This window comes from Pyxicephalus adspersus, chromosome 6 (genome assembly GCF_032062135.1).
Source record: "Pyxicephalus adspersus chromosome 6, UCB_Pads_2.0, whole genome shotgun sequence".
NCBI lineage: Eukaryota > Metazoa > Chordata > Amphibia > Anura > Pyxicephalidae > Pyxicephalus > Pyxicephalus adspersus.
The window spans coordinates 83,158,978-83,179,369 of NC_092863.1; the positions used below are offsets into that span (position 1 = coordinate 83,158,978).

General features: G+C 36.9%; 1 protein-coding gene across 2 annotated transcripts in view; it reads right to left on the reverse strand.

The window, feature by feature from the left end:
- NDUFAF2 (NADH:ubiquinone oxidoreductase complex assembly factor 2) overlaps positions 1-20,392 on the reverse strand; it is a 64,625-nt gene that overhangs the window by 18,234 nt on the left and 25,999 nt on the right. Inside the window, exons 2-4 of one of the 2 annotated variants that reach the window (XM_072416381.1) lie at positions 19,488-19,635; positions 18,871-18,960; positions 7,241-7,281 (exon numbers count right to left, since the gene is read on the reverse strand). In XM_072416381.1, coding sequence (XP_072272482.1) covers positions 7,241-7,281; positions 18,871-18,960; positions 19,488-19,557 — 201 coding nt within the window. In that variant the 5' untranslated portion in view covers positions 19,558-19,635. The remainder of the gene's footprint in view (positions 1-7,240; positions 7,282-18,870; positions 18,961-19,487; positions 19,636-20,392) is intronic. The other variant, XM_072416380.1, reaches the window with a different exon arrangement.

The following is a 20,392-nucleotide window of genomic DNA, read 5'->3' on the forward strand; positions in this document are numbered from 1 at the left end:
AAAAATGTGAAAGTGTGAACCCAAAGAAGCTCAGCAGATGTCCAATGTTATCCCATATGGGTTTGCTGAAATAAGTGTTAAAATAACAAATATAATAAAAATAACAAAACTAAAAGAATCCTTGCTGCCATGTGTAGCTATGCATGCTGGCATGAGACAAAAGTTACGTACACACGTCAGATGATTCTCGTCCGATTATTGATTCAGGGCTGGTATTGGACAAGAATCTGATGTGTGTACAGCGTCCGTCCTGGCGGATTCATGAACGATAAACAACAGCAATGCAAGTGAAGGGGAGAAAGCACAGCGGGTTGACGCTTGCTCCTTCTTCCCCCTTCCCTCTCTATAGATCAGAACGGTGCTGTATGTATAGCACTTATTTATGCATCTTTTTTCATTGGAAAGGATTGTGAAAGATTCTTTCCATTGACAAAAGTCTTATGTGTGTACTTAGCTTAAGACTATGTACACGCCTGCAATAATTGTCGTTGGAAAGGATCTTTTATGATCCTTTCCAAAAACAAACAACTGCATGATGCATGAACAGGTGTTGTACATACAGAACATTCTGTTCTATGGAGAGGGGAGGGAGGAACGATGGAGCGGCACCCCACTGCGCTCTCTCCCCCTTTACTTCCATTATGAATGTTTATTGTCCGTGGATCCGCCAGGACGGTCGTTCAAACGATGGTTGAGCACTGTACACACGCAAAGATTCTGGTCCGATATAAACCCTGAGCTAATTATCGGACGAGAACCATTGCACGTGTGTACTTAGCCTAAGTCTCTGTTCCCTTTTTTACAGTTAAATCTAAGGTAATGAGCTGTAAAAGCTTTTGAACTGTAGCCAAATGATTATTTTGGATATTGCAGCTTTTTCAGCCATTTTAAAAATGCACACAGTCTTGGGATTTGACACACAAACTGCAAACTATTACCAGACATAACCATCATTCAGTGTGTGCAGAAAAAGCAAGGTAATATTGTATTTGTTGCACACAAAAATAAATTTACCATCTTTTTGCCATAGGCGTTCTGCTTTTCTGAGGGGCACTAAAAAGCATTAAAAAAATCTAGTTGAATGCTTTGTGAATGCTTTGTGAATGCTTGCTGTAAATATTGCCCTTCAGATCTGCAAATAACATTCTGACATGCCCCAGGATAGCAAGAAAGTTTGCCGAATGCGAAAAAAAATTCAGCAGCTCAATGGGAGCTAATTTTCATTTGGCCTTGGTTAGCATATTGAATTGGAACCTGTGATCTAAACAGACTTTTAGTGACATACTAGAAGCATTTACTGGAGTATATCTACTGGTTGTAAACTCCTTTTATTAGGCTTAGGCAAATAAAGAGAATTCTAGAATAGAGAAAATACTGTCATGTTTGGGAGTAACTTAAATTAACGCTGCTGAGATTTTATGGCACTAAAGCCAGTAAGAGATCGGGAACGCAACTGTGTAGTAGCAGCGATCACCTGAGCTTGAGTGCAACTCTCTCACCTTTATCACAAGCCACAATACAATATATATAGATTCCATTATTTCTCAATTAAAAATAATGTAACTTCTAGCTTATGCATATTTTACACAATGCATGAAGTGTAGTGTTGTCTAACTGAAGATCACTACAAAGTTGAAGCCAGGTAGAACCAATGCAGCCAAACAATTTCTATATTATTACAGTAACAATACCCAAGTAAATGATGGACAGTCTTGGATTTCATGCTCTTGCATTTTAGTTATATGCACACAAAGCACCAAATCCATGCTTCATGATGTAGCCACTAGCAGAGGGCTAAACAAATGCACTCATACACCATTTGCCAGAGGGCCTTATCAAACTGTTGAATGGAGGACAGTACATAATTGCCATGCCAAATAAACAGGTATAAAGTATAGCTCTTCCCACAGCAGCATCTCCGATCATTCTTTCATTCTGCCTGAATGTGGTCTCAGTCCTAATGTGTAACACCTAAACTTACCAGTTCCTTCCTGTCCCATGCAAATTCCCGTTGGCCCATGAGAGACCCCTTAATGATAGGTCTCATTTAAATTTAGCATAAGAAATCAAGAAGTTAAGAAAAATTAGGAACATTTGAATATGTTTGGTACTGCATTGAAAAATCATCTGAAACTTTGTTTGTAGACACAAACATACATATGTCTACATAAGTAGACACAAGAATCATAACTGAACACAAGATGCTAGCAATACATAGATTTCTGGTTTATTTGTTAGTCGGAAACCATTTTTCCTAATTTACTATTGCAGAAATAGTGAGCAATTAGGAAGAATGACACCCTTCCTTCATCAGATGTCAGTTAATTGCCAACCCCAAGATAATTGGAAATAACAAATTAAAAAGATAGAGAAAGCTGTTTTTGTTTTGGGCAAAGATACAATTGTATTTTAGCATCAAGCGGGTATACAATAATTAAAAATCATATTCAAATACAACAAAAACAAATAGGAAAACCCCCCCATTACATTCCTCATGGGGATGATCCCTGTCAACTCTACATAAACAACTAGGAAAGTTCCATATGCAGGAAACCGTCTGTCCCAACGCATTTCACGAAAATGCTTCTTCAGGGGATATATTAAGAGCGTAATAAGGTTGTTAAACGAGAGGTTGTTAGAGGAGGCGAAAAGAGATCACTCTTAAAGAGTTGATGTTTAAGGTAATCATGGAGTATACTGATAGTAAAGAGTAATAAATGATGGTAAACTTCCAAGCTGTGGTAGGACAGGCTGGCAATCGTGTGCTTCTGCAGGCAGTGAGTGAGTTTCCCGCATATGGAACTTTCCTAATTGTTTATGTATAGTTAACAGGCATCATCCCCATGACAAATTTAATAGGAATGTTTCTCTTTGAGTGTATTTGAATATGCTTTAATTGATTATTGATTGTATACCCGCTTGATGCTAAAATACAATCGTACCATTGCCAACCTCCCCCCCCCCCCCCCCCCCCCCACACACACACAGCTTTCTCTATCTTTTCAATGTAATTTTGAAGAAAGTAAACAAGAAATATCCCAGAGCAAGAATAACCAAGTGGTAATGAGTGTTGAAGATGACATTAAAATGCTGACCAAACAATAAAATTACAAGTTGCCTTTTGGACCTTTTTCCTTCTTTTAGAACAATAATGTGAACATAGGGTAAGAAGAGTTTCCAGATAGGAATATTTTCATGAAAACTAAAATCAAAAACTTTTTTTTTTTGGTAATATACAACACACTATTTGATAGTGGGAACACTGTCCCTAATATCTCTTGACTGATTTTAGTGACACAAGAGATGAAAATCTAGAAACCCAGAATTTAGCAAAGAAGATGTAAAGCAATAAATGTTTGAAAATAACGTAACAAAGTGAAAACTGCACACAGCTATAGGAGAAATGGTTCGTTTTTTCCCTTTTCTTTGCACAGTGTTAAAATTACAATTTTTAATCATTACTGTAAATGCATTTTCCCCTCATATCTTTAAAGAAGTGCCTGTCAAAACAGTAATTACAGACATAATGGAACATGAGACTACCACAGAAAGTAGTTTCTTTTCTTCACCATTTAACTTTTTACCAAAAAGCAGTTTTATATTGTTATTGTTCGATACAATAAGAAACACGTTTAAAAAAAAAAAAAAAAATTGGGGAAGCATAAAAAGGACACAAAATTGTGCTTCTGCTGACAACTATCTCTTTTGTAGCTGAAACTAATGCTGTAAATAGCCTTTTCTATGCTTGGGTATTGCTGGAGCCTTTGCAGCACTCTGTAGCCCAACAGACTGTTGCGCCCCCTGAATTTTCAAACTACAGGAAAATGGTGCAAGCAATGATTGCTACTGGAAATGCCCCTGGCATTAACGAAGGCCAAACCTGCATTCCCATCGCTTAAAATAATTTCTGGGCATGTAGTTCAATAAAAGTTGGATTACAGCTCTATGTGGTATAGCACTGTCACCTCAACTCTAATGATGCTAAAGGGGTTGAGGTAGGGCTCCATGCCAATTGAAGTTTCTTCAAATCTAATAAAAAGCATTCATTAAGCATTTGGAAAAAAAACAATCATCTTCGTTAAGAAAAACATGTCTTCTCAAAATGTTGACACATTGGGCCTGATTCATAAAAGCTCTCCAAGGCTGGAGAGGATACACTTTCATTAGTGAAGCTGGATGTTTCAGCAAACCTGGAATGGATCTGGTCCAGGATTCAAAACATTTGCTAGCAAAAGACTTTGAAGAAATCCATTCCAGGTTTGCTGGATCACCCACCTTCACTAAAGAAAGTGTATCCTTTCCAGTCTTAGGGAGCTTGAATAAATCAGGCCCAAAGTCGGATATGCACAACTGTCATGTGACATGCGGTACCATACAACCCCTTAACTGTACAAGCCCAAATTCACATTGGAAAGGTTGTACCATATATTGTGAAGGTTTTTTGAGTCAGGTTTCTGAACATTGTTACACTTGTAAAGCGTATTGTTAGACTTAAATTTTTTTTTTCCATTTCAAGAATTTTATTAGGATTTAAAATAAATATATTTTAAATAAATAGACTTTACCATTAGCCAAAAAATTAAAACACACCCCAACCCTCTTCTTTCTCTTGAAGTTCCTAGTTTACTGCAGGTTGCTACCTTGAATAAAAAAAACATTAACAGGGTTTCAACACCTGGCCTCCATCAGGGGAACACAGTCCCTACACAGGATGGATTAAGATTCCCTACCTAATCCCTTCCCTAATCCTATTAAATAAAATAGCAATAAAAAAATAATTAAATCTTATGCATTCAAATGTAGGTACTTGTTTTATCCTTGGGAATTCACAGACAGTCAAAAGAGATGTGAGGAAATTACACATTTTGCTAAAACTCCTAAATGTGTTTACTCTGCTGTCTAGGCATATGCTGCTGTATTATTTCTTTCCTTTACCTGGAGGACATGAGTTTTGTGTATTTAGGATAATTGTAGGGGGTTGTGTATGGTATGAGCACAGTGGAGTAGAGTTATATTGTGCCAGCCAATCCCTGGATTTAAACAATATAAATTAAAGAAGAAGAAACAGAGAGAGTGAGGAGTTTCTTTTGTCTTATTGGTTTAAAGGTTTAAAGATTTAAACCCCTAGATTTTCGTATTAGAGGCATGCAAAAAAGGATTTTTTTTTACCCCTCACGCTATTCTCACCACATAGAGGAATGAATTGTGACTGAATAGAAAATTTCAATTTCCCCTTGGAATTTAGAGATCTTCAAAAAACCTGTATCCAGAATTTTATTTATCAGATATGGCATAACATCTCGCCAGTCCTGATTTATGTAAGTCTCAAGCTCCCCTGAGGAAGCCGAAATGGTGAAACCCGTCAGGATTAGGAGACTCTAAGGACCTACCCATAGGGTAAATCAATAAGATCCGGTCTGTTTATTTGACTCACCAGGATCCATCGCTTCCTTATTTTTCTATAACTTAGAATTGCTTGTCTAGTTTTTGGGGAAAAGCTAGGAAAACCATTATCTTTTTTCACTTTTTCTGAAAGCAAAGTTTTAAGGCTAAAGAATGTCTGTTTATTGCTATTAGAATAGATCCAGGAGCTTGAGAAACTTTTGCTAGCCTGAGAGCAATTTAAATCTTATCACATACTTAAAAACCACCCACACCTATTTTTAACTTCTCAAATAACTCCTAAGGTATGTATTTCATTAAAATGGTGACATTGTGCAGAAATCACCAGATTTTTTTCAAACATTTCATGGAAAAGAGAACTACACTTTAGTTTAATAAAAACCCATAGAGTTGTTTAATCTATATATATAAAATAGTATGTATGTATGTTCCACCATCACTTGAAAACGCATGGAGACATTTCAGCCAAACTTGCCATACATATGACTGAGACTCATGTGAGTGCACCAGTCATCTTTGTACAGCACTGTGCTATATGTCTGAGCTATATTTGTATGTATGTGTGTATGTATGTGTATGTGATCGCTAGGAAGCGCATGGGGACATTTCAACAAAACTTGCAATGTTCCGCCATCACTCGAAACGCATCAAGACATTTAAACCAAACTTGCAAGACATGTGAGTGCACCGCTGATCTTTGTACAGTGCTGTGGTATATGTCAGAGGTATATTTCCATGTATGTATGTATGTATTGCTCAGTGACAGTGTGCCTTTTTCTTATATTTTTACATACTTTTTTTGGACTCTCTTACAAATTTTTGGCCTTTAACATTCGAGAAAATGTAAGTCAATTGGCCGAGTGCAATCAAAGGCAAAATAATTAAACAACAACGTAGACAAGAAAAATCACTATAGCTTTATTTGATTCCTTTTCCTGTATAATATAAGATTGCAATAAACAAATACCCAGGCAATGCTGGGTAATCAGCTAGTGTTTTTTAAAGTATAACTTAGTTGAGGGTTAGTTAAATGTTAGTTATATGTTAAACTAGAACTTTGGCTTCCTATTAAATAGTGTATATATGTATGGTAAATGCAGATGCCGAAGCAAACAAACACACAAACACATTTTATATATATATATATATATATATATATATATATATATATACACATATACACACACACACATATACATACACACACACCTAAAGTATTACAAATACCTGTGGGTTCCGCCAGTGACAACCATGCAGATTACGGTGATGGGGTACCTACATTGCTGAGGAATTGCTCCTAATGTTGACTAGGACTTCCTCCACTATAGTGGGCTGAGAACATTTTGTAGGGGAGCGCATAGCTTTGTCCATACAAGCATATTACTTGTAGATCAAGAGCTAGCTGCACCTCATCCTTCCCACTGCTTTCTGGACTGACTTCACTGACTGTGTTAAGGCATAGATCTTCCTCATTTTTATTTCTTAACTTCTGATTGTGTTTTGGGGACAGAAAGGGAAATTTTCCCAAGAAAACAAAAAACCAGGCATTTGCAGACATGTTTAGCCATTTAACTGCAATAATGCTAAAGGTTTCCCTACTTGCTGGTGTTGTTAATTCCAGCTGTAGTTAATGTCAGCTGTATATACAGAATAAAGAATATACATTTAAAGAATATACAAATACTAAATGTCAGCATTTTAGGGGTCATAAATTCATCATTTGTATAATACCAATCGTTTTGCAGCTGCAAAACCAACAATGGGTGGATACTAAATTTTAAAAAGTTTTTCATTGAAGTCTATGAGCATGTCATCTTTGGTCCTTCTTTAACCTCACCTCAATTGTTGGGGGGTCTTTCCTTTTGCCTCTGATCCATGCTGCAATGGAAAACAGAAGACATTAAATTAGAACACATTTAAATCATAAAAGAAAGAGCAGGACAAAGAACAAACATTATGAATCCTAAAGAGCAAGGAATCATTTTGAAAAGATTCCAGATCTTCATTCTTACACAAATGGCCAGCTAATGAATTTTTCAACATCTTTCAAAAGTAAAAAAAAAATAAATAAAAATGTTTATCTCTGAGAAATTCCCCAAAGCATGGAGAAACCTTCTCTAAAAGCTCCCATTACCTTACCGTTATTTAGCTGTATGCTTTCAGAGACTATGGGAGCTTAAGGGAACTATATAAATCATACAGCAGTAATAAGCCAATCTCTTCCTTGTGCTCTGGATACAGTCCAACTGCTTGCAACTTATTAAAAAGCACTGCATGATATTAGCTGAGTTTTGTACATTACACTGGGCTGTATGGTGCACATAAGATTTGGAATTGCTGTAAATACGTCTTCACACCCTACTGCTAAGGTCGAACCTCTTCCAAATTACAATGTTTAAAAAAACATTGTGAATGTTCTTGGGAACGTGTAAAAAAGTCATGAAAAGTATTATCATGTTTTAGAGGTTTTAAATTTCTATATCTAAATTAATTTTAAAGTGAACTTTGCTAGGTAAAAGCAAAGGTAGTGAAAAAGTTTGCTGTCAGTTAAATAAATGAAAATATTCAATAAGTTAAAAAAATGGAAGGCTTTAAAGTAATGTAATTACTACATAGCAGGCTTGAAGGTGAATCCTGACACATTTGAGCTTAATTTACATGTCAGATGATTCTGTCTGGGCTGCACAGTTTTGTTTGTCTCGGGCTAAAATCTGACATGTATACAACAGTTCACCAATGCCATGGCGAATTGATGAAGAACCAATGTGCACAGCCAAGCAGGGTACTGATCTCTTTTTCTCCCCCTTCCCCCATTGAACATAATGGCACTGTGTGTACGGCACTTGTTTGTTCATCTGTCATTGCAATCACGAGTGAGCATTTACAGTGACAATAATCCAATGTCTATAAGAGGCTCTAAGGGTCTGGTAAAAAAAAATGTTTTTTGTGCAAACAGTTACCTAAAATAACAACTGTACCTTCTACACAAGTTGTCTTTTCATGAATGCACCCTCATGCTCAAGGTAGTCCACCTGATCGAAAACTTGCCCTTATCTAGAGAACTTTACTGTGCTTTTGCCCATTGCCCTATGTAGTCCTATAAAGAGCCAATAAAATGGTATGGCATGCAAGGGTGATAAGCCAGGTGTGATTTTGCTGGATCAAGAAGCATAGTAAGGATCAGATTAGAAGGGTTGCACTTAACAGATGGATACATCTATTAAAAATACAATTAACTTTAAAAAAAAGTTATAAAACAGTGAAATGCTTTACAAATGTGCACTCCTACGTGCTTGTTTATGGACTCAAAAAGAAGAGTCAGCACAGCTAGCTTAGTGGATAGCACTCTGGCCTTTGCCGGACTGGATTCTAGGTTCATATTCCCGCCAGGACACTATGTGCAAGGAGTTTGTATGTTCTCCCAGTGTCCGCCTGGGTTTCCTCCCACATCCCAAAAACATGCAGTTAAGTTAATCGACCCTCAAAAATTGTCCTCAGACTATGTTAATGATTTATGACTATGTTAGGGGAATTAGATTGTGAGCTCCAAGGGACAGTTAATAATATGACTATGGACTTTGTAAAGTGCTGCGTTATATGTCAGCGCTATATAAATACTGTGTAAAAATAAAGGGTCCTATTTAAGTGGGGAAAAAAAAAGTGCAGAGGGGAGCTCAGTTACTCGACCTGGTAAAGTTATCCAACCCGTCTCTCTACAGTTATAATGCATTCTCTGCACTGTGTTAGATGAATACTGGCACCTTAGTTGTGATTATTACCCAATTTCTGTCTTAATGTGAAAAGCAGATATATGTATAGTTTGACAGTGCAAGTGCGACAGACTGTATATACCCAATTTACGTTGCATTTATGGGCTATGTTCAGACTAGTGGTTATAAACCAAGTTGTTTACTGCTCCCTGGTGCCAAGCATTTGCAATAAATTTGAGATGTGTATATGCAGACACAGGCTCTGATTTCTTGATTTACAAATCTACCAGGGCCACTCAGATTGGAAAGAAATGGCCTATCTGGAGTCTCTAACTATGTGAATCAGCCACAATGCTCCTAAATGAGTATATGATCATTGCTTAGGCTTTAGGTCCCCATAAGAAAGCTTAGGGTCAACAGCATTTTATTCAAGAAGAGGTCCTTTGTATTCAGAATAATGTGATTTGGTAATGCTGGCATATTCCCCAGCAAAGTGTGAATTTTAATGACAGCCCCATGTTCATGCTTAGGTTTGTGAATATATCACGGCAGTTCATTCATTATAGCAATGTCCGAGGCTTAACTTGTATGAGCATTTGTGTCATAACAGAAATGAAGATATCACTCAACTGTAAACAGTTGAAAAACCACACAAACTATATCCAATATCTCCTACTACCACAAACCATGAAAAACTTTACTTGATACAAGATCATTTTTCATACAGAAGCAATGTGTGCTTCAATAATTTTATTTTTAAAATCCTCTAAAGCAAAGACTTCATAAATAATGGATGTCAAACAGAAAGCCAAATGTTGTCACAAAGCCAAGTCTGCCTTTCATAAAGGAAAGGAGCTTTGTGAAAATGTGATACATGCTTATTTTCAAACCAGAAAACCACATATCGGGGTAATAGGAAGAGGGAAGAGCTTCTCATATAGGCCTAAACTAACTATGATACTGTTTCATGTACAAATGGAAATGATCTCCCTAAAGCAAATAAATGTATGTGTATAGCAAGCCAAGTGACAGTGGAAACAAGGTAAAAATGTAAACTCGTGTCATTTCATATTTTGAAACATACAGGTCCTTAGATGTACTTGCTGCATTTGTTTGCTTTTCTTAGGTTTTTACTTTATTTTCACATAGTGAGTGCCCAGTAGCAAAAAACAATGACATAGTACTGTATCCATGAAGGAGCTGGTTCCTTGATTTGGGCTACAATAACGTTTCCTTTTCCTCATTTATAACATAGAGGAAACCATCCAAAAAAAAAAAAAAACTGGGAAAGTCTATAGCATAGTTTAGTATTTAGTGCACTGGAGGTAACAAGCACGTAAGTTGAACAGACCATTTTCTGCATTTGCACATAATAAACTAACCCCAAATAATGAATGCAGCCAGGCCTAACTATCACAACAATAAATAAAATGCCATAAATATCTCCCTCCCATCCTATTCTCCTTGCAACATAGGCTTTAAATTCCAAAGGGTTTCTCACAAACTTTCCTACCTCAGTTTTCACTTTACAACTAACTATTTCAATATTCTATATGCCACAAAATTAGCAATATTTAGGCATATATGAAAAAAGTTTAGCTAAACTCTAAAAAGAGGGGTTTCTCAATCAGGGTACCAGGGAACCCTAGGCTTCCTTAAGAGGTTGCTAGGGTTTTTGTAAGTAATGAGTAGTTTGTGATTCTCAGGTCAGTGTAACTTACACCAAGCATTAATTTGGGTATTTGTAAGGGTGACATTCTTCCCGATGACCAGCAATGTAAGCGGCATCTTGACCACCATAGTATTATATTGTGAGCTGTAGATATAGTAAGTATAGCAGGGGTTCCTTGAAGACCTGAAAGTTATTTCAATGGTTCCCCCATGTTAGAAAAGGCCAAGAAACACAGGTCTATAAGTTAAAGGTCAACTGCATTTCCATTGAATTGAAAATCTGATATGCAAATTTTGGTATATTTAGAGTTTAGTTCTCAAAATATTTAAAAATTGGCATTCTTTGTAAGTTTTACGATTTTTTTTTACAGGTTGGGTGCCTTTTGGCTAGGTTAACACCTGTGGTGAGTTTGTGGTGGGTTTACCCTTTTTTTCTGCAATAGGAACTGCTGCCTCTCTAGAAACGTTTTGTGGTAGCATCTCCCTGCAGCAGCCCCATAGGGAATGAATACAGCTGTCAAATGTGCAGACGCTAGTTTTTAAAGAAACGCCACTGCAATGTGAACCTGCCCCTAAAGTCTCATTTGTGTCCTATCTATCTACCTACAAGAAAAAAGCTCAATGATAGCATAACTAACTGTGATCTAATATTGACTTAATTGAATAAAAAGAATATATGTTTTACAACTTACACTGACCATCTATTTCTGCATTTATAGGAGCCTTTCATACTTGCAGGGTGCTCACCTGGATAGCTGCCTTTCCTATTCCCACCTCTCCTCCCACATTCCCCATCTTTCCTCTTTTCTTAACACTGCCAGTTTTTACTTACTCAATTGTGCTGTCACCACCATCTTTTGTCTTCAATAGTTTAGTGACTCTCCTTTCCACTCTGTGTGTTAAATTTCATTAAAATATTATATTATTTATATGGCGCTGAACCTACACAGCACTTTACAAGCCACTAATGGTGCCCTAGAGGAGCTCAACATTTTTTGTTTATGGTCATAGTCTAATGTTCCAAAACAGTCTAAGAATATTTTGGAGATAAAGTCCAATTCGTCTGCCAGTATGTTTGGGATGTGGGCTGAAGCAGTTTCCAAAGAAAACCCACATAAACAAAGAGAATATACAAACTCCATGCAGAAAGTGTCCTGGCTGAGATTAGAAACTTAGAATCAGAAGAATTAGAAACTCTAATTTTTTCTTCTTCAATTAGAAAAATGTATAAATCTTATGTGAAAAGCTGTGTGTGAAAAAAAAAGCTATGAAAACCATACATACCCGTTCATAAGACCCTTGGCATACCTATCTGGAACTTATTTACCTACTTACAATGCTCACGCTTTTTAGCGGTTGGTGTTTTTATTTTTAATGTTTTAGTCATTCACAAAAAATGATTGTTATTTTCTTAACAGAGCAATGTATGAGGCAGATTGCAGTTGAACTCTTCATCTATAAATGGTAAAAATTACTTAGCAGAGAGGTCACCAGACCTGCTATTCTTTAAAATAATAGAATTTTATATCAAACCTTAACAGTATATAAAAGCTAACAGTATTTAAAATTAAGCTTCACAAAGGCTAATCTCTATATGAAGCTATAAATCATTGTGGCATTAGAAATAACAAATTACAATATTGTAACAAATAGTAATCCCCCCCCCCCCTTAAATTCCAAATCTCCCCATCATTCGTCCCTCCCCTCAGCACATTGTCACATTGTCTTGGAATTACCCTCAATTCTGCCCTCTCATTTACCCCCCATATTCAGAACATTTCCAGGTCCTGTCAATTTTACTTGCGCAACATCTCCAAAATCCGCCCCTACCTGTCCCCTGAGACCCCCAAACTCCTTGTACAAGCCCTCTCATCTGGACTACTGTAACATTCCCCTCTCTGGTATTCCACTAACCCGACTCTCTCATCAATAATCTATTATGAACGCTGCAGCCAGACTCATCAATCCTTCCCACCGCTCCTCCTCAAATCCCTCCACAGGTTTTGTCCCACTTACCTTTCTGAACTGATAGAAAAATACTCCCCCAGGCGCTCTCTTCGCTCCTCCAATGACCTACTAATGACTTCCTCACTCATAACCTCATCACATGCACAGCTCCAAGACTTCTCTAGAGCTGCTCCGACTCTCTGGAATGGTCTTCCTTGCCCTATTCGGCTTGCTCCCACTTTCTGCTCATTTAAAAGAGCACTCAAAACCCGTTTTATCAAACTTGCCTACCTGTCTTCTTCTATCTTTAAAACTCTCACTACTCACCCACCATTCCATATTCCCTTGCCTATTGTGTGATACTTTTCCTCACCTCCTGGATTGTAAGCTTTTTTGAGCCAGGGTCCTCTCCTCCTGCAGTGTCACTGTCTGTATCTGTCTGTCATTTGCAATCCCTATTTAATGTACAGCATTACGTAATATTTTGGCCCTATATAAATCCTGTTTATTATTATTATTAATAATAATAATAATAATAATATTATTAGTGGAAACTATTTTTTTTGTTTCTGCAATCTTCACTAAATGGTGGTTGAGAAATACAAGAAATGAAAAAAAAAAAATCTGTCCCACCCAAACTTATGTAATGGCTGAGACATGAAAACATCATCATTTACTTTCTCACAATAGCATAAATTCTTGTCTTCTCACACACAGAAGAACAAATCATTGATCAGTTACAACACCAGTGGGCAGCTTAAAGGGAGCAAAATGTCAGACAATGAAATTAACTCTCTGGCTAATGCGGCGCAACACTGGAACAGATTTTATATAGAGAAAGGTAAGAGGAAAGTTCAAGATGTGTTCCCGATAGCATAACCTTTCAAACAAAGAGCAACTGTGTCATAAACTGCCATTAGAAAGGCCACTGCTTATGAGTCAAAATGAATGTAGTAGTTTGTCAACTTGATTAATGGCCGTTTCATGTCCATTACTTCAAATCCACCTCATCTACACCTTGTAAAAACAGTTTAATACAAATTGTTAACTTTCTCAAAAAGGTCAGAGATGCATTAATATGCTTAACTTATTGCAACGTAATTTCATCCTTTTATTTCCAATCACAAATCATCTCTGACTATTCGGATAAATATAATAAAGTTTGTTGTACATTGCAAGTATTAGACAAATCTGGAACAGTCCATGAAGTGTACCAGTGCTTTTCCCAGAGACCAGACCTGGGTCTCTAGCTCTCTTGTAAATTGTATCAGTTCATCATACATTGATCACCTAATCTTGGTTGATCTCTTGAGGACCATGGACAGGCCCAAGTATGCCCAAAAAGGTAAAAGATTTTAACATTTTCTTGCTAATGTAAAATCGAGGGCCATACTCACAAACTCTGTAGCTAAATTCCAGCGTGTCTGGAGTCCCCGGGATGATTACTATATGCCCATAGGTTGGGATCGTACATTCCAAACTGTGATCTACTCAAACCCCTCCTAAGACTAAATTCCGAAGTTGTAAACCCGATGGCTTTAGACCTGTTCCCTATTTCGCTATCCTCCTCTTCCCTTTCCCCTGATACCCACGTAGGGATTTCAGGATCTGTTTAAGTGACCAATATTGGCCTTGTGACTTTAACAGTGACAGTTATTTATGATTTTTAGTTTAGAATGTAACACATATCAATATATTGCCAATAACGGGCTCAGACAATTGACACCCGTCAGCTCCTAATCGGCTCAAGGTGTAATATGTAAATGCCGTTTCAGTTACAAATGAGTTTCCATCTACATTGTTACTTTCAACCTTTCCTATTTTTGGAATATCTTTAACCTTTTGGGTGTCATTAGCTTTGATATATGGTTTTCATTGAATTGTTTACCCTTCTCTCGTAAAACGCAATAAAAATATTGAAACCAAAAAAGGTTTTAACAAAGTACACAGGGCATATACAAATATACAGCATGCCCAGTGCTTATCTCTCACTACTCTTGCTGGGAAATCATGTTTTGTATTACAGCAAAACATCTGAGCAGCATTTGTAATGTATTCATATATATATACCACGTAACAATTTTTTATTCTTCTGCAAAAAAGAATTTGCAGATTATTGCAGAAGAGACAGACAACTCTGAGCCTGAAATAAAACATATTTGCCTGTCTGTTTGGTAATATTTATAAAAAACTTTAGGCTGTTTATGGGCAGCCCAGCAGATTTTGCTGGGATATTTTGGGCAGCCAGGGACAGGTGAGTATTTAGAAAGTTGCAATTAGGCGGGTAAGGTTAATTTATTGGAGAAAGAACAAGCCATGTCCCTGGTAGCAAATAATTCAAAGGGTTTAGTGCAGCTTTAAACAAGTCAAATACTTGTGAAGCGACAAAACGCTCCATGTTGTGATAAGCAACAGCTCTGTCACGGGAAAACAGACAAATGACATACTTCCATATAAAGAAGTACTGGTATGGCAGGGCAGCAATGGGAATGCAAGTGCCACCAAGGAGTAAGGAGTAACATGAAACCAAAAACCAAACCAAAATGTTCTATGCAGCCTGTAAATTCATTTCTTCAATATCAGTAAATAAAAAAGTAACAAAATCGTATAAGATGATTATGTGCACCAAAGACACTCATATAATTATGTCTTGTGGCAATCTTTCTATTTATTAGTTTGGATTACTGAGAGAGTGCCAGGGGACAGGAAGTCAAGCAAGTAATTGGCATGACCAGACGATTGAATGTTGTGCCAAAGTCCTACTCTCTAACATTGCATGCACTGATGCCCTGTTCATGTCAGCCAGTTAATGCTTCTACTCCACAGTTCTGTATATTAAATATAGTGATGTTCATTTTTTCAAGTACCTGTATTTGGTATGAGTCTCCAAATTCCCCGTACAGCTAATCTAGTGTGTGCACATGATATATAACATGCTGAAAGGAATATGGAGCAGAGTAAGATGAAGGGTGAGCTCCTTCTGCTCTTTTACTGTCCATTCCTAGGTTGGGAGCAGTAGGTGCATAATTTTGATATATTAACTGCTAATAAAAAGTTAAGTCAAAAGGATTGCTATAGATCTGCCAAATGTTGTGTAAATCTCAGGACTGAGTGAACAGAAATACAAATAATTTGACAGGAAAGCAGCTTCCATATATAAGCCTAAACCATGTTTGTATATATATTTGCCAGTAGTTGAGCTTTATCTGAATCAAGCTTCTGGACCAAGAAACACATTTACTCATCTAGATGGCTGTGCTAGGAAATCATCGTACTCCGGTAGTATAAAAAGGAATCTTGGTACCAAGAAAAGAACACTTCAATTGACAGCAGTCCCTGATTAGTTTGTCAGTGTGAAGATGAATGCAACAATTGAAAATAAAATACAGTCTGGTATAACCATATGGAATAATAATATGCAAGATTTAGGCAGGGTTGAGAATTTCCAACCCTACGCAGATTTTTCACATATATTTACTCAGCAATGGCAGCATGAATTCAATAATGTAAAAATAATTTCTTGGTTGGCTCTGCAGCACTGTGATATTACTTCATATGTGACAGATCCACTTTAAGCGGCGCTGTTTGTACTTGAACACAGCTTACAAAGATAACTGGACATCCCATACCTATCGAGACCCGGCATTCTTTCATCTGCGCTTATTTGCATTTTGATTAGTATGCATGAGATTTCCATTGAACTTTTATACTCCTACTGGCACATAATACACTTTAATGAGCATAAAAGTGAGCATGCAAATTAGAACTGCCATTAATCACTAAATGCTACGGGAAATCGGGAGGCTAGAACAAGCAGGCAATAAAATGCAGAGAGAGGCATGCTCTTTCTAAATCTCCATAGGCCCTGGCAATGACGGATAGGCTTTCATGAGCGCTGCTGACACAAGGAAGAAGTAAATAAAATATTCTATCAGCAAAGACAATAGGTGACCATTCAGCATGAAAATTGTGGAATGGTAATTTGCAGAGGAAGAGCAATATGAAAGGGGGGTGGGGAGTCGGACAGTGGTGATTAGATATTCAAATGTTGGCAACAAACCATATTTGCAGTTACTAATATGACACTTAGGTGTCCTGAATTAGGCAACCTGCTAAGATAAATCAAGAACCTTTTTTAAAGTTTTTAGATGTACCGTATGGAAAAACTATGACAAATGCAAATTTTGTTTTAAACTCTTGTTTATGTATAATTTGCAATTATGGAAATTCAATGTACTCCACAGCTGCCCAAAACACTTAGCTCCAAACCCTTTGTTTACAAGGACAGGGTCAAGCTTGAATTTCGCAAGGAAAAGTTCAAATTTGCATAAATCTTCAGCTGCCTATATCCTTGAGCCGCAAATTTTTCTAACACATTACAATACTGTTCATAAAAGTCACCTTTTAAAATAGTAGCAGCATGTTTATATTTATTAATTTAAGGCTGAACTGCGTTAAGTTTATCTAAACCCAAGAACAAAAAAGTGTAAATCTGTGTCTCATCAGTCTGTGTAGGGGCTGCATTGGTTTTCACGTTTAGGCTTAGGCCATTTTCTGCTCATACATAAAAATATTGGTTCTGATCATACATAAAAATAATGGTTGATCTTTATGTATGCTACTTTTCCCATCATTCTCTATGTAATGGGGATGAACAAAGGTAGACAGATTTAAAGTCCAGCTGTCTTGGTGGCAACCATGTCTCCCTGAAAAAAATCTGAAAAAACAAACTAAAGACAGGCCCCTCATCTAAGAGCCAATAAGCTGCATTATGTTTAATTAATTTTCAGTTTAGATACACTTTAAACAACCCCTGTCCACATCCCTGTCATTTTCGTGCAACATTTAGGTCTCCATGCAACTGCCATTAAAAAGTTGAGCCTTTCAGTGATGCAAGGGTAAAATACATATTGTTTAGCGGGAAACACAGCAAATTATATATACTTTATTCCTTACTATTGCCAAATTATATATACGTTATTGCTGCTTATCATTGCTGCCTTCCTCCTAGCTGGACAATCAGTCCTCCAAAATTGATCTATCACAGACAGGTACTCCGACATCCTAATGTAAAATCAGTTTTCTCCCCAGCCACTTTTAGCCGGGGGCACTACCCAGCACTTTTCAGCAACCACCCAGTTTCTGGGTGGTTACTAAAACGTTGTATCACAATATTGGGCCACTGGACAGTGGTGGCATAATACAAAGGCAATAGAAAAATGGGACATGCTAAGGGGTTAGAACAAAGTATAGGGGGGTAGTAGAAAGCTGACAGAATTATAGGCGTTACTAGATTCCTAAGGCAACAACAACAACAACAACTGGGAACACTAATTTTGTCACGTGTTACCCTGCCCACTTTTTCACCACCCAGCTAGAGCTTTCCCTAACCAGCTTAAATAAATTTCTGGGGGGAAAACATACAATACAGTACCAGAATTGAATGGGAGGATGGCAAATGCTTGGTCCTAAACTGAAGAGTCTTGTCTTAGGCTACGTACACACATGCAATAATTGTCGTTAGAAAATAAATGATTACCGACCGAGCAACGATTATGCACAATTATTTTGAACGATCGTATTGTGCACAATTCTGTACATGCTGTAACGATACGATTGTTCAAATATAATCCACCATCACTGAACGACCGTACACACAATAGATAGCGAACAATCGTCGCCCTATCAGATCCGCCAGGACGGTCGTTCATTTCCAGCGATATTCCTCTTTCATTGGCGTCGTTGCCCAGTCAATGTGCACTTTGTTTGTTAACAATTATCGGACAATCGGTCATTAGTCGTTCGTTTCCAACTATAATTAATATTGCATGTGTGTGTAGCCTTAGGCTTTTGCACATTACAGAGGCTGTATTCCTAAAGGACTGGTCTCCCAACGAAGACAGGCATAACACTTTACGTCATTGTCCACCCTATTGTATTGTAGTATTATATATATATATATATATATATATATATATACACACACACATACATAAATACATATATTTATAATAATATATATATAAACACATCAATAAACCCAGATTAAGGCAAAAGAACATTCCTCAGATTATTTACAATTGTACTACTTTTGTCATCTAGCATTACCGTCAATAAATAGTAAAATACAAACAATTACCTTCCCATTCTGTTGGAATATTTCCAAATTCATATTTGTAAGTTTCTTTCTGCACCGGTTCTACTATTCTTCTCGCTCTAATTACCTGGCCTAAAAGAAGAAAAACAGAAGGCTTTATGTACATGACATGCAAACAAGTGATTTATTGTGTTGTACAAGCATGTTCATTTACTAACCACCTACGATAGATTGGAATATTCAGTGAACTAGGAAAAGGAAAAAATAGGCAGAACAGGAACACATAAAACCCGCTACAATTAAATCCCTCTAAAACTCACAGTGGCGCCTTTCTATATAAAGTTTATTTTTACTTAGGGTTGGGCCTATTCTCAATGTCTATGTTGTAGTTGTGAAAAGGAAAATGGTCTAAACAAGAGTCTATTTCAGGTGTATGGAAGATTTATGATGCATGGTGTTTAAACACACAAGTTACGTGCATGAAATCCCGAAGGGCCAAGTTTAGTTAACAGGAGTTGGAGAGAAAGAAGGCAATTCAGTTTATAGGTTATAGGGGGACAACTTTGAAAGTAAAATTGTTGTTTCCTACAGACTAAAATCTCTACACATTACCAAACCAAGCAGTGCCTTAAACAAAAAAATACAAGGTGAGCACTCACATAAATACAGTGCTGAGTCTTGTAATCGGTGGGCCATGTAAGTGAAAACTACAACTACAACTGTATCCATTCGCCAAGACCAGAATCCTGGAAAATCCCAAATACCTAGAATCAGGCTTCACACTTCCATTTATCACACTTCCATTTCCTAAAGACCAACAACAAAAAGTAAAGAATTTCTATTCTTTAAGGAACATCCAGAAAGTTCTTCAGTCAACTGAATAGTTTTTGTGTGGTGGCTTCTAATTTGTCAATTTAAAAAGTGGTGCACTAACATTGAAGAAACAACAAGCAAGCAAATGCTCAAATTAATATTGGGATTATTTTGGACTATTAAAAATACAATAATTTGTTTTATATACAAAAAAAATATTATACAATCAATATCTAAAAAACTTAGACTGGCCAATTCAAATGTACCAAAACAGTTCTCAATACATGTATTTATATAGGAAGTTCTTCTATAAACACTATTCAGGCATTTTACTCTTTCAAGAGGAAAGAGCTGTATGCATCTAAGTAATGTTCAGCAACTTAAATACATTGAAAATTAATTAAAAACACCTTTTTCTAGGTTATGCTCCAACCATTCTCCTGGTGGATCCCCAATGCAGCCAAATATACAATATTTTGCAGTGTTTCCAAAAAGAAAGTTGAATTAATTCAAACAGTCAGTGCCCAGGAATTTAAACTGAGTGACTGTTACTTGAAAAAATCTCCAAACTTTTTCTCATACAACCATAGGAGAGCAATATCGAGTGCCTGCAGCACTGAGAAGATGACTACGTCCCACATGGTAGAGCCGATTCAGACTAACTGAATTCAGCTTTCATTTTTGGAAAAAAAAAAAAACATCCTTTATTTTTTGAGCATTTGCTTGCTTTTTGTTTCTTCAATAAACATTG